Raw genomic sequence first — 14,294 nt, 5'->3', positions numbered from 1 at the left:
GCGTACCAAAGTTACAACTCTTCAAAATCCAAAGAATGCCCCATGTGTTATATCTAGAAAAAAACAACAACAACAAAAAAACATTTTAAGCAGTTGATTAGTATTACATAAACACTTTTTTGGTTTTTAGTTTCTTTGAGGTCATCTATAAGTGAACATCTAAAAGTTGACAAAATTCACTTTTAGCAGATAATAGACATTTAAAGTGTACAGACTTTTTTATCCAGGAAAATGAATGGCCGAAAATGAGAATGTCCCTCCCAAAAACAACTTGCCACTTACAAGCAAATCATAAGCATAATCGAAAACCTATTTATTTACTTTGATATGTCCCACCCAAACTTTCTTCTATAGGAAATAATCCAACACAGAAAACAAAACTATGTTCATTGAGCCAGTCACTTAAGTAATGATGCCAAAAAAAAACTAGTTTCTGTCACTAAAAAGTTTTTCAAAGCCATCGCTATGCCTTTTTCAGAGGAGAAAACATTGCCTGACAATCCATGTCTCAGCAATAACATCAAACTGTGTTAACATCACAAAAAATCATCTTAGCTTCAGCACAAAGTGCATTTGTGTATGTTAAAGAAGAAATATTCCAGTGCCGTTTATCATTATTAAGAAAGGATTGATTGTTGGCAAGTGTTATTTTGGCCCCTTTTAATCAGATTCAGCAGAAGCGGAAAGAAAATATTTTAACCAAATATCTTAATAAGAACACTTCTAACGGATTGCTTTTGGCAAGTTGTTTTGCTATTCTTGTCACAATATTCCCCAGGCAGCAGTCAACTTGGAACCATTAATCAAAATTATTAATATTGCCTATCAGCACATACTACAAAACCCTTTACAAAAAACAGAGATTCAACCCTCTATGAATGGAAAAGTAGGGTGTTTATATTCGAAACACAATAAGAGATAATTTTGCAAGCATTCCCTTATGTATTTCAGAGGAAGACTTGATCGAATTCAGACCATAAAACCTTGGATGCACCATCATAAACATGAAATTTGAGTAGGCTAACTAAAACCTGCCGTATTGCATTTGGCTCATTGGTTTAAAGTTGGTTTTACACCTCATTGAGTAAGCTTGCACATTTTGGCTGGTCGGTTGAGCTTTAAGAGAGGATAAAGTTTTGTTCTGAAGATCTGGCATGCGAAAGCATCATCTCCAAGAGGAAAGACGTTAAACCATCTAAAGAGGCTTTCTGTGATGGAGCCTGTTCGTAGTAAAATACTGAGATTTTTGGCCAGAATAGCAAAAGTGGTTAGAAATGGTGGCCAGTGCAAAACAACCTCAAACAGTTTTACTCACTTTTGGCCAGTTCAGGAGACTGACAAATTTCACATTTTAAAAACTTTTCATCTTTCAAACCTTTGTACATGTTTGGAATATGTAAGTAGGCTATGTATTATAAGTGTTGTATATGTATTATAAGTAATAATAAGGAATGGAAAACATCTTTAAAGGCAACTTTAGTGTCGCTGCTCATAATTAAGCAGTGTTCACACTGAAAGTAAACTGCAGAGAAAAGCAAAGTCATTCACTTTCAAAGTAGCATTAACGTGTGCTTATCTTGACATGAGTGGAAACAAATGCCACAACCAACTAACTATTACAGCTATATAACTAAATAACTAGCTTACTAGCCTATGCAAAATATTGAAAAACAAAGAAAGCTCACAAGATGGCTATAATAATATGTCATATCAAACTGATACACAGCTATTTTTAACTGAGGCTGCTGCCATTTTGGTTGTTTTGCATGATGCCAGGTACGGTCAACTGATAGAAGTTAAGCTTTTTGATGAAGTTAGATGAAGACGCTAAGGTCCAGCTAACAGGGCATGTTCTCAGAACAGCAACGTTATGGCAAGGTTCTCTCAAAGTTATCAACAAACGTTCATTAATAGAATGTTCGTTCATTGTTGAATAATGTTCTCAAAATGTTAGCACAAAAACATTATTTATACATTGTTCATGGAGCATTTTTGTCTGCAGTGTTTTAGGTGGAAGTTCATCTAACATTTTTAAAATGTTACTACTTGTTTTAGAATGTTCAGAGAACATTTAACATTCCCATAAGGTTTGAAGAATGATAGGCCTAAATGGAATGTTTTCTTAACCTTCGCAAAAACGTTTTATGACATTTGAAAAACTGGACATTTTGTACATTTAAGTGGATATTTTTTTTGTTTGTTTTGTTTTTTAAAAACTGGACTACTGAAATAACGTTCATAACTTAATGGAACGTTAGCAAAACTTTCTTAGAACATTTTTTGTTAGCGGAAGCTCAGGCCTATAGGCTAATTATGGTAGCCTAAATCACAGGAAAGAACGCAGCATAATTCTTATTTGTTTGGCAGAACTGAGAGTCGTTATTAAAATCTAACAAGCCTCTGACGAGAAATTAAATATTTTTTTTAGTGGGAATGCTGGAACGTGCTGGACACATGAGCATTATAAGAGTCTGTGGAGAAACGGAGGAATTCCTTCTCGCTTTAATTGCTTTAAAACGGTCTTTACAAAGAGACACTACCTAGCTTTACCTCCTATTTAACTTCTTATTTCCACTGGTTCAAAAGTTAATAGGATTTTTTCCCTCAAGACCTTAATGCGCGCAGATGTGGACTAAACAGGCTATATAACCGGAGGAACTTCGAATAGAACCGGAACCTTAAAACCTAAAAAAAAAAGTAAACATTTTCTAATAATTTTATTTAGATATTAGGCTATACAGAGGAACGCGCTAATTCCTGTGATTTATAGTAGTCCTGAGAAATAGCCTACAATAGTTTATTTAATAATAAAAAATAAAAATAAAAAAGTTTTTTTCGGTGCTCCAGCTATAAAGGCTTTTTATAATTTTGCCAAGACTAAAAAAATTATCACCCTGAATCTCCAATTCTTCCCAGCATTCCAAAAAAATATCAAGCTTTATATTTAAGGACCACTTCTTAATTCCACCCTAAACGTTTTCCCCAAGAAGAAATCTTTAAAAAAAAAAAAAAAAAAAAAAATTGAAGAAGAGAAGGGCATTATTGTTTTAATCCTCTTACCATCCGTCATTTTAAGAGTGTTTTAAAGGCTGAGATGGCGTCTTGTCTCTGTAAATCCTCCAGGCCGGGAGAGATTCTGCCATCTATTAGAGATCTCATTCTCTCTCCACCTTCTTTGCTTCGGTCCCTCTTAAAAACTGCTTGTCAGACTCAGAGGAGGTGTAACGCAAATAATAGTAGGCTAGGCAGTGAATTAGTTTACAACTCTTTCCCCCTCCACGTTTTCATAATTCAGATTGCAGCCTGGAAATCACTACAAATGTGTCACAATTGTTCTTTTTTTAGTTTGTAGGCTACTGTTCCTAAATAGGAAATTTGTTTTTGACCTTTCTCAATAAATCATATTCATTCATTCAAAATTCTACCTGAGCATATATGTAGCCTAATATGCAAATCTTTTAGATGTTTAAAAACATTTTAACTAGCATATTTTAGACATGTTTAAATTGTTATTTATAATTTAATATTTATTTATAATTCTTTCCTAACTGATTCGGTCACTCGTCATATATTTATGAAAAGAGCATACCGTTGCACAGGTCAGTATGAACCCGTGAAAACTGGAGGAACTGAATGTGACGGAGAACCTCTGACTGACAGCGAAATTGGCCAATCGGGTTCCGCTGTGATCTCACCGCGTTCCTTATTGGCCGATGGGCGGGAGCTGCTGGAGCTCTGACTCGCGGAGGCTGTATTTTTTGAGGACTAACATCAAACATTCTTCAGAACAGAGCGGTTGTAAACAGTATCGGATACTTTGGACTTCCAACAGGATATTAAACTACAGACAGACTGGGAAAAATCTCTTCTGTTCAGTTGCGCAAATTGTCAGCTAATTTGTTGTTACTGTTCGGAGGGGAAAAAAACTTCTCAGAGAGGTGAGTAACCGCTTTTAAAATGCATTTGAGTCCGTAAAAATCATTTTTAAAAACCGCTTTCATCAGTTTATCTGTTTTAACTTACACATATAACATAAATTGCTTTATAATGAGATTTAACATTTTATTTTAGACATAATACATTTGACGTAGGTCCTAAAGACTTGAAACTGACAGTTTTAAAGTCTATTTTAATAGGCTTAAATGGTAACCTCATAATAACTTTAACAAACATTGAATTATAAACTGTGGTGAAAGTGTGCAATTGTTGAGGATCTATTTATGATCGGACCCTTACAAATTAGTCTGGCTGGTGGTGCAATAGTGTAATCAGGACAATTCAGTCATATTAAATAGGCTATTTTGAATTTAAAATTTAATTGGGATATTATACCTAACAAAACATTTTACAGTGTAGCTTAATGTTCGACAGATCATTAGTTAGTGTACATTCAGATTAGAAATTACTAAACTTTGATTTATATATGGAGCATATTTTATAAATATTAAAAATATTCAAATATAGTTTAGGCTATATTAAAACTAAATGTAGCCTACTAAATGTAGCCTTACTGATACTGATTGTTAATGACTTAGGCTAATGGAAACTTATTTTAGATAATTTTAAGAAAAAAAATGAAGACACAAAAACATGTTGCTGTATCTATATTTAAGGTGTGATCAGTTATTATAAACAGTATTGTCAAACGCCTAAAATTATTTTAATGAAAATGTCTTGGGAAAATTGTAGCGGGTTGTTAAGGCTTGTTAAAAATGTGCACCAAGTGCCGTGAAACACAAACCACCTCGCGTCCCATCAGGTCAGACTGGTAATGAAAGCTATTTGCACCAACATTAGACGCGGCCCAACTGGGACCAGCATTTATAAATGCACACATACATCTCTAGCAGAAGCCCAGAGGCGACGACGGACAGAAAGAGCACCAATTGAGCTGAACACCGGGAGGGCACTGTAAATGTTTAGCAAAGCACTTTTTGTTCAGCCGAATTAAAGTATTCCCATGTGACTGGAATATGATTACATTGGGGAATTTAGTGTCAGTGACACAAATGCCACGGGCTCTTTAGTGAGGACTAAATCCTAAACCCTCAGGCTTCTTACACTTATTCTTGCTTTAAAAAATAATTATGACTTATAAAGAGATTATTAGACTGTGGCCAATTATCACCGATTAGGGTGACCAAACTGCAGCTTAATGATGGAAAATCCTACTGAAGAAAATAAATTAAAATTCAATCATCTGCTATTCTATTATCAATACATATTATTATTATTATTATTATTATTATTAGGCCTATTAGACCTAATTGTTATTTATTAATGCAGTTCAAGAGATTTTTCATTTTTTGACAGATGGAATATAGCTAGTCAAATATGCCCTCGAGCCCAGTTTTTGCAAAGAGAATGCACAAAAATTAATACACTTTTTAAAATGTCTTCAACATACCAAAACGAATTATTCATGTCTACTACATTTAATTTGATAGACGACCTATCAAAACTCCATCCAGAGACTGTCACGGCTGCTTGCAAACTGAACGAAAACATTCATCATCGATTGTGTCGATTGTGTCATACGCCATCAACAATAAATAGCAATTGTTTTTGCTCTGTCAGATTGAATTAAAAAAAAAATGTAAAGAACAATTTTTCCGTAGCCTATTCTTTTTTTACTCCAAGATTATCGTTTTCCACTTTAATAAAAGTGAATGCACACAAAAGGTATAGGCTAAACCGATATGCTAGGCTAATATTAAGTTGTCCAAAAGTTAGTATTTGCTTAAAATGATAGAAAGAAAAACAAAGAAATACCAAGCACAATTAGCACAAAAATTGATTCGATACAATTTAAATACGGCAAAAATACGTAGCTATGTAAAAAAAAAAAAAAAAAAAAAAGCCAGTGTTTTACAAGAAATGAAGAAAAAATGTATGAACACGCACACGGATATTATATTGTTTGTTTACAACTTTTGTCATATTCTGTTGCAATGCACTGTGAAAGACATTAGCCTATATGAAATAATTATTCCTTTATTTATGAAGGAACTAAATGATTTCATTTACAATTAAATGATAAAGTATGTGAGAAATAAATAATTCCTGTATTTATAGTGAAACATAAGATGCATGTGGAGCACGTGCATTATTTAAAAAAATGCCTATAGCCTACACTCTTAAAAATTAAGGTTCCAAGAGGTTTTTTTTTTTTTTTTTTTTTTTGTGATGCCATAGAAGATTTTTTTTTTCTTGGTGTTTAGAACATTTTAAAAATCTAAAGAGCCATTTTCCACTATAAAGAATCTTTTGTGCAATGGAAAGGATCCGTGCATGTTAAAGGTTCTTCGTGGAACCATCAATGCCAGTAAAGAAAATAATTTTAAGACTGTGTGCAAATTCGGTCAGTAATTTCTTTTTCAGGTAGTGGAATCATTTCCATGATTTTGGTCTCTTTATGGATATAATTAAGCGTTATGACCATCACACGTGAGACGAAACATTGCAACCTCAGAGCACTATGAACTCATAAACGTAGGCGTTAAATGATTATTTTAGTCATCATGGAAGTAATCTTCTGCATTGTCGTTTATCAGAGGGACGCGATGCAGCACTACGGGGTGAACGGCTACTCTCTGCACGCCATGAACTCACTGAGCGCCATGTACAACCTGCATCAACAGGCCGCACAGCACGCGCAGCACGCGCCCGACTACCGGCCCTCCGTGCACGCGCTCACCCTGGCGGAGAGACTGGCAGGTAACCGCTCACCGGAAATGTAAAATTCTTTGACAGATGTACTAGATCAGGAGTGTCCATACTCGGTCTTAGAGGGTTATTGTCCTGCAGAGCTTAGACATAACTTGCCTCAACATGCCTGCCTGGAAGTTTTTAGTATGCTTAGTAAGACCTTGATTGTTTAATTGGGGTTGGAGCTAAACTCTGCAGGACAGTGGCCCTCCAGGAGCAGGATTGGACACCCCTAAACTAGACAGATAGTTTACATGTTTATTATGAAACTCGCCATAATTCTTCATAATTCTTAATCCTCAATGACTGCATATTTAGACATCATCTTGGAGGCGCGGTACGGCTCTCAGCACAGAAAGCAACGTCGCAGCCGCACAGCCTTCACTGCCCAGCAGCTGGAGGCACTGGAGAAAACTTTCCAGAAAACTCACTACCCTGATGTGGTTATGCGTGAACGTCTGGCCATGTGCACCAACCTACCTGAAGCTCGAGTGCAGGTGAGTTCACAACATGTGAGGACACCAGCCAATGGGATTTGTTGACTACAACTGCTGGGAAATAATTGCAAGATCAAAAAGCAACCAAAAGATGACAGTGCACAACACAATTATGGTTTGTAGGTTGCAAGTTGTTTGCAGAATTATACATTACTAATGCTACATATTGTGCACCTTAATGAAAGACACTGCAGACAAAAGTCATTGTTTTTTCATGCACTGGTCAATTTTGAGATGTCTTCTTTTAGACTAAATGGAAAGAAAACATGCAAAATACACAATTAATAGTTTTTTTATTACATTTTATCTATTTGCATCTGTAGCTTTTAATTACAATAGATATCAGCACTTACTGTATACACCAAACTTTCCTGTTTTATTCCTATCTATATTCTGAAGGTTTTAAAGGGGTTTGTTCATATATTCAAACAGGTCATTTGCCTGTTTTATATTTTTTCCCTAAAAACATGGTGAAAACATTTTTCTTTCTTGCTGTTGATAGTATTTTCTGATTTATGGAGCTAAAGAAATATCCCAAATCCTCTCTTTAAAAATCTTTAACACTAGCTAGCTAATATGTCAACAAAATGAAGCAAGAGATTTCTGTTCTGGAAATGCATGCAAATTTGTGCATATTTGAACATAACATTTCAGAAAACTTGTAATACAAAACAATTGTCTTAATGTATTGTGATTACTGAATTGTGGATGTATGGTCATATCTATCAGTTAAAATTTTTACCCTATTCACCTGGTGTCTTGCCTTGGATTAGTTGACTTTAAAATGAAAATTACCCCAAGATTTACTCACCCTCAAGCCATCATAGGTGTATTTGACTTTCTTCTTTCTGATGAACACAATCTGAGTTTTATTAATAAATATTGTGACGCGTCCATGCTTTATAATGGCATTGAACGGGACCAATAAGTTTGAAGGTCAAGAAAGTGCATCGGCTGCATCCATCCATCAAAAACGTACTACACACGGCTCCGGAGGGTTAATAAAGGCCTTCTGAAGTGAAGCGATGTGTAAGAAAAATATCCATATTTAACAAGTTATAAAGTAAAATATCTAGCTTCTGCCAGACCGTCTTTTTGAATATGGAAGGCGTAGGATGTCGCGTAAGCGTTTTGAACTGCAAGAGTCCTTACACTTTCTTCGTAAGTTGAATACAGAAGGTGCCAGGTGGATTTTTTACTTTATAACTTTTTAAATATGGATATTTTTCTTACACAAATGCATCGCTTTGCTTCAGAAGGTCTTTATTAATCCCCCGGAATTACGTGGAGTACGTTTTTGATGGAAGGATGCAGCCGATGCACTTTCTTGAGCTTCATACTCGTTGGTCCCGTTCACTGCCATTATAAAGCTTGGATGCGTCAGGAAATTTATTAATATAAATCCGATTGTGTTCATCAGAAAGAAGAAAGTCAAACACACCTAGGATAGCTTGAGGGTGAGTTTTAAAGTCAACTAATCCTTTAATTCAACGATTCACTTGACAGCCTTTAAAGACTCACAAACACCAATATCTTCACACTAACAGGTGTGGTTTAAAAACCGCCGTGCAAAGTTCCGCAAGAAGCAGCGCAGCTTGCAGAAAGAGCAGCTTCAGCAGCTGAAGGAAGCTGGGATGGAGAGCGCACAGGAAGAAGGAAAAGAAGAGGCTCCGCCAGTTGAGGCTCAAGCCCCGCCCTCCCCTTCAGATGGGCGTGGCCCCATGTGTCCTCCTCCCTGTGAGCTTAGTGAGGAGGTGAATGTCACCTCACCGGAACAGTCAGGGGCAGAGTCAGGGGCTGAGGACATGACTGACAGAGAGGACGAATCGTTGTCCATCAAAGATGAAACAAAAGAGGCGGGGCCACCCCTGACGACAGATGACAGTTCACCTTCTTGCAAACCAATCAGCCCTAAATCAGGTATGAATAGCTATTTATGTATGATCTTTCTCTCACAGTGCTTAAAAGGAAACACTTTCAAATAGATTAAAGTAGTATCCAGAATTAAATGGTTAGTTCAACCAAAAATGAAATTGGTCATAATTTACACACCCACATCATACAACTCATGTGTCTCATGTGACTGCGGGGAACACAAAAGGAGAAACACTGAAGAATGCACCAAAAAAAAAAAAAAAAATTCACTTTAACAGTAAATGATGACAGAATTTACACTATAGATTTAAAATCTGGGTACGTTGGTCATTGTTTATATAAAAGCCTAAATCAAGGGGCCTTTTACACGACACTGTTTTTAACTAAAAACTGAAAACTTTTTAATACGTTTTGGCCGTTCATTTACATGACAAAGGCCTTTGGGGGGCCTGAAATGGCAAGTTTTTGAAAACGATACCGTTATTGTCTCCGTTTAAACTACAAAAACGCGAATTTGGGAAAACAGTTTTTAGTACATTGTTGTCATGTAAACAGATTTGGGGAAAATCTGTTCATTATATAAAGCAAACGTATATCTTCAAAAATTGGGATTAAACTGCTAGATTCATATTGATTCATTTTACGAAGCCTTTATAACCTTTTTAGATCCGTTTTAGTTACCTGGACTCTCAGTGGAGGGACAGAAATCTCTCAGGTTTCATTAAAAATATCTTAATTTGTGTTTCAAAGATGAACAAAGTCTTGGGGGTTTTTATCAACAGGAGAGTGAATAATTGATGACACAATTTTCAGTTTTGGGTGAATATCCCTTTAAAAGCTTACTTTTCCAATGGTCTATGGGTTTGGAACATCAATAACGCTGAGTAAATAGCAGAATATTCATTTTTGTGTGAACTATATCTTTAAGAATGTTGAAAGCAAATGGAAACAGTATTAAATTGTCATCTACCTCTCTCCCTAGACGAGCCGCTTGGTTCTCCGGCTCTTCCCTCTTCCAGTGGCGTCAGCGGCAGTGTGGCTCAGACTAATTCCTACGCCTCGTCTCCTCTCAGTCTGTTCCGTCTGCAGGAACAGTTTCGCCAGCACATGGCCGCCACCAACAACATCATGCACTATCCCGCCTTCGACGTGACCACGCCCTCCTCCTTACCCTACCTGGGCGTAAACGTGAACATGGCGTCTCCGCTGGGATCTCTGCCGTGTCAGCCCTACTACCAGACACTCTCTCAAGCCCAGCAGATGTGGAGCAGCCCTCTGATGCAGGGCTCTGGTGGTCTACCGGCCCTCAACAGCAAAACCACCAGCATCGAAAACCTGCGTCTGAGGGCGAAGCAGCATGCTGCATCACTCGGCTTGGACACGCTTCCAAACTAACCACTGATCAATGTCTTGTGTCCAGGATCTAAATCACATTAGTGTGCTGAAATCACTTGACAGCTGGCTGAGCTGGAGCTGTTTCATCATCATATAGCATGGTGGAGTGGAGAAGTTTGGATGACTTTTAAATGTTTAGGTCTGGCTGCATGGCAGAGGTTTTAAACTTTTCCAAACACCCCTTGCTTTGCACTTTGAAATGCAAAAAAGAGCACATTAATTCATTTGTCTCTGTAAATAAGCTTATTCAGGTCCACAGCCTTAGTAGAAGGTTAGTGAAGCCTCCTGTTTGTATATTTGAAGAGATGCTTAAATGTCTTCCCTGTCTGTGAATGTTATAAAGGGACGTAAACGTATGGATGAAGCTTCTGCAAACATCAGAAAGACTTCAGCATCACCTGGACTGATGTTCCTGATGTCATGCCATGTGATTTGTCATTTTAGAGTCTATTGGATATCTCTGAATTGTTTAAATAAATGTGAGTAATTTATCAGTGAAATGAAAGGGAATAAACCACATATATGAACTGTCTGTAATAGTAGCTTTATTGTGTGTTGAGTCTATATTTCAGATTTTTAATTTTTTTCTTTTCTGTTCCACCTGTATTTGATGTTAATGCACACACTTTTTCTGTCACAGAGTCACATTCATTTCATCCTGCTATTTTAAAAGTTAATATAAGAATAATCGTGCATTATCATACAGTTCCACAATTTAAAAACGATCCTTTAAATTTCTGTAATTTTAAGAGTAATTGCAACAGAAGTCAAATTGATCATCAATTAGTTAAAAAGAATGGTATTTAACATTAGCTATAGCTCTAAAAAGGCTAAAATCATAATTAAATTACATGAATACTTGTAGACATTTATAGTCAGTGGAAGAAGAGTTACAACAGAGCACTGAGCTAAAATTAATTTTAAAGAATTAATTAAAATAAATCTAACACAAGACACTTTGATTAGATTTTCAGACGTGCTCCTTTCTCATGTTTATTCTCTAAAATTATCTTTTTTAATCCATATGCACTGCTTTACCTGTACACCATTACTAAATAAATGGCAAACCCAACCTGTTTAACACAGACATGAAATGTCTTCTCAATATGTGCCCTTTCCCTGCCTGTTTTTTCCCCTCTTCCGCATACATGTTCATCTTGATAACAGATCCAGTGAAAAGCTTAAAACACAGTGGCAGAAAATGAGTCCATCACCCACATCACCCTGGACGAGACCGTCGCCACCCACCTGTCAGAGGTTTGGCAGCTCTGAAGCAGAACTCTCTGCAGTAAGGAGATTAGCACGGGTCAGGATACCAGTGGATTAAGTTGAGGAAGAACAGAGGAATGGGGTGCGAAGACATGTCATGTTCAGACACCTGTTAACAGCTCATACTTTATATGCTGGCACTCCAGTGAATTTTAAAAACATGGATTTCATTTTCATTCCAGACAGAAAAGGGGGAGAGAAGACAAGATCTTTAACAAAAGCATACTAATGGTTAACATCTCTAATGCACTGGTTCTCAAATGGTGTGTCACAGACAGCACTGAAAAAAAAAATGCTAAATACAAACAATAAAATGTAATTAACTAGGCTATATAATCATAAATAGGACAAAATAAGTATAGGCTTATTAACTTTTAAAAGGTAGCAGGGTTATTATTGTTAACTAAAACTAAAACAATAAAAAACATTTTGTTACTTAAAATAAAATGAACAATAACTAAAATAAAATATACAAAACGTAAAAGGTACACAATGTAGCTTTTAAATAATGGGTCAATACCTCATCAATCCTTTTTCCAAAATGTGTTTTTTGTCTTTCCCCGATTCACTGTTTAACCCTTTAAGACCTGAAAGCATTTTTAGAGTTTTTTTTTTCTTCTGTGCGACATACACAAAAGTAAAAATTCATAACTCCAAAACTATAGTAAGGTAAGTCAAAAGGTAGGTATCATTTGATAGAACACTTTATAAATATAAATTACATTACATTTTGACATTTTCATGCTGAGAAACTGCTGATAAAAGATAATATATATATATATTATAATTTTTCATATGTTTCTTATTTGACATGCAATAACTCAGGAAGGAAATAAGATCGGAGAAAAATTCTTTTTTTTGGTGAAGCTCTCCTATATGTGAGCTGCATCTGGATCAAATTTTATGGTGATAGCATAAAGTACTTAAAAGTTACAGCATTTGGAACGAAGGTTGCCTTTTTGTTACGCCCCCTAATGGGCATTTTTAAAATTATTCCTCCACGAGGAATATCTAGTGATCAGTGCAATGGACTATGTTCATTTTGGGCTCATTTTAATCGTGAGAATCTGCTGTAAATAATATTTGTTTTTAGTTAAATAATGAAAACATTTTTTTCTATTTATCAACAAATAACTCAGCACTACTTAGGAGTTAATCGAATTGGCTACATGCATTGTAATGTTCAGACTCTAAGCTTTCAAATGACACCAATTTCGTGATGATCAAGGCAGTAGTTTTTGTTTTGTGTTATTCCACTTTGGAAAACGAGCATGGATGGTTCCCGAATCATTAGATAACACGTTGCATCCCGGAAAGATGAGAGACATGTTTTTGGCCAAGTATTTTTATGATTTTGGGTTCATTTTAATCATGAGAATCTGCTTTAAATAATATGTCATTTTCTATGTTCATTTCTATGATTCTATGCATTTTTCATGCATAGTTCATGCAAAAACGCTACGTGAAATCTACATATCTGTATTCAGTTTATGTCGGCTCTTAAACAGAGAACACGCAAACAGGAGCTTCGTAGGTCTTGGTTAATAGCCTATTAAAAGTGTTTATATTTTAGACCAGTCGGGATGGTTTTCATGGGAAATGGTGTACGTGAGTCACTCGCCCGTGCATGTCTCATCATTCCCGTAAACAGAGAAAAGTTGCTCGGCTACTTTGACGTGTGTGTGGTGTGGGAGTGGCATATAAAATGTGGTAAAAGCGACGCGGAAATGGCATTTTTATTACTTAACAGGTGAGTATGGTATTTTATTGAACAGATAAATTGCCGTATGTAGCTCTCTAACAGAGTTCATTGTAAAGCATTATCTATTGTGAAGGGTCATTTCATTATGGTTGTTGTTGCGCTGTGCTGGAATTTATTTTCAAGGAAGTACCATGTCTGTTAATGGGTATTGCTACATTAGGCTAATGACTTAGGCTAGTCAGCTTGAGATCCTTTCAGTCTAAACTGGTTATATCTCTTAAGCCTAGTAGTGAATGTTTCATGAGCAGTAGGATAATTTCTCTCTCTCTTTCGTTATAACAAAGAACCATATTCATCCGTACAGTAACATAAAGCTGAAGCGCAAACAAAACAAAATTCTTCCGCAAAATATATGCAGTTTTGGTTTTTAACCGCTAGAGGGCCAAAAGATAGTGTAGGCTACCTTTAAATGTATATTTTTACATAGTTCCCAAGGTAACAATTCGCATTTTCATTTAGTTTAGCTTGATGTACTAAAATAACAAACTAAAACTGAAATAAAGATTAATAAAAACTATAGATATTTTTAAAAAACTATTTAATAAAATATTTATTAAAAAAAGTAGCCTACCTCAGTGGTACTAAAACAATACTGAAAGGGAGAAGAAAATACTTCCCAAAAATGTTGTTGTTATAAAGGCTGTCTCTCTAATCAAACTCTTTGTGTGACCACAAAACATAGAAAATGAACTTTACTTTACTTAACATAGAAAATAATACTTTTCAAACTACATGAAATACAGCTTAAAAAAAAAAAAAAACATGTTTTGAATTATTGGCCCTTGAAA

General features: G+C 35.7%; 1 protein-coding gene across 1 annotated transcript; it reads left to right on the top strand.

The window, feature by feature from the left end:
* Positions 1 to 3,712: 3,712 nt before the first annotated feature.
* On the top strand, positions 3,713 to 11,007 carry dmbx1b (diencephalon/mesencephalon homeobox 1b). The gene is made up of 5 exons (XM_051897124.1): positions 3,713 to 3,938; positions 6,555 to 6,717; positions 7,027 to 7,205; positions 8,753 to 9,125; positions 10,063 to 11,007. The coding sequence occupies exons 2-5, from the start codon at positions 6,564 to 6,566 to the stop codon at positions 10,473 to 10,475; spliced, it is 1,119 nt and encodes a 372-aa protein (XP_051753084.1). The 5' UTR covers positions 3,713 to 3,938; positions 6,555 to 6,563; the 3' UTR covers positions 10,476 to 11,007.
* Positions 11,008 to 14,294: the final 3,287 nt, after the last annotated feature.

The sequence above is a fragment of the Ctenopharyngodon idella genome, chromosome 6 (genome assembly GCF_019924925.1).
Source record: "Ctenopharyngodon idella isolate HZGC_01 chromosome 6, HZGC01, whole genome shotgun sequence".
In the NCBI taxonomy this organism is placed as follows: Eukaryota; Metazoa; Chordata; class Actinopteri; order Cypriniformes; family Xenocyprididae; genus Ctenopharyngodon; species Ctenopharyngodon idella.
This window is presented reverse-complemented; position numbering and strand designations above follow the sequence as displayed.

What these genes read in the sequence shown, in the direction of transcription:
- dmbx1b (XM_051897124.1), top strand. Translation starts at nt 6,564, where the DNA reads ATGCAGCACTACGGGGTGAACGGCTACTCTCTGCACGCCATGAACTCA. An exon ending in CCTGGCGGAGAGACTGGCAG is followed by an intron (nt 6,718 to 7,026) that starts GTAACCGCTCAC and finishes CTGCATATTTAG; the next exon opens with ACATCATCTTGGAGGCGCGG. An exon ending in TACCTGAAGCTCGAGTGCAG is followed by an intron (nt 7,206 to 8,752) that starts GTGAGTTCACAA and finishes TCACACTAACAG; the next exon opens with GTGTGGTTTAAAAACCGCCG.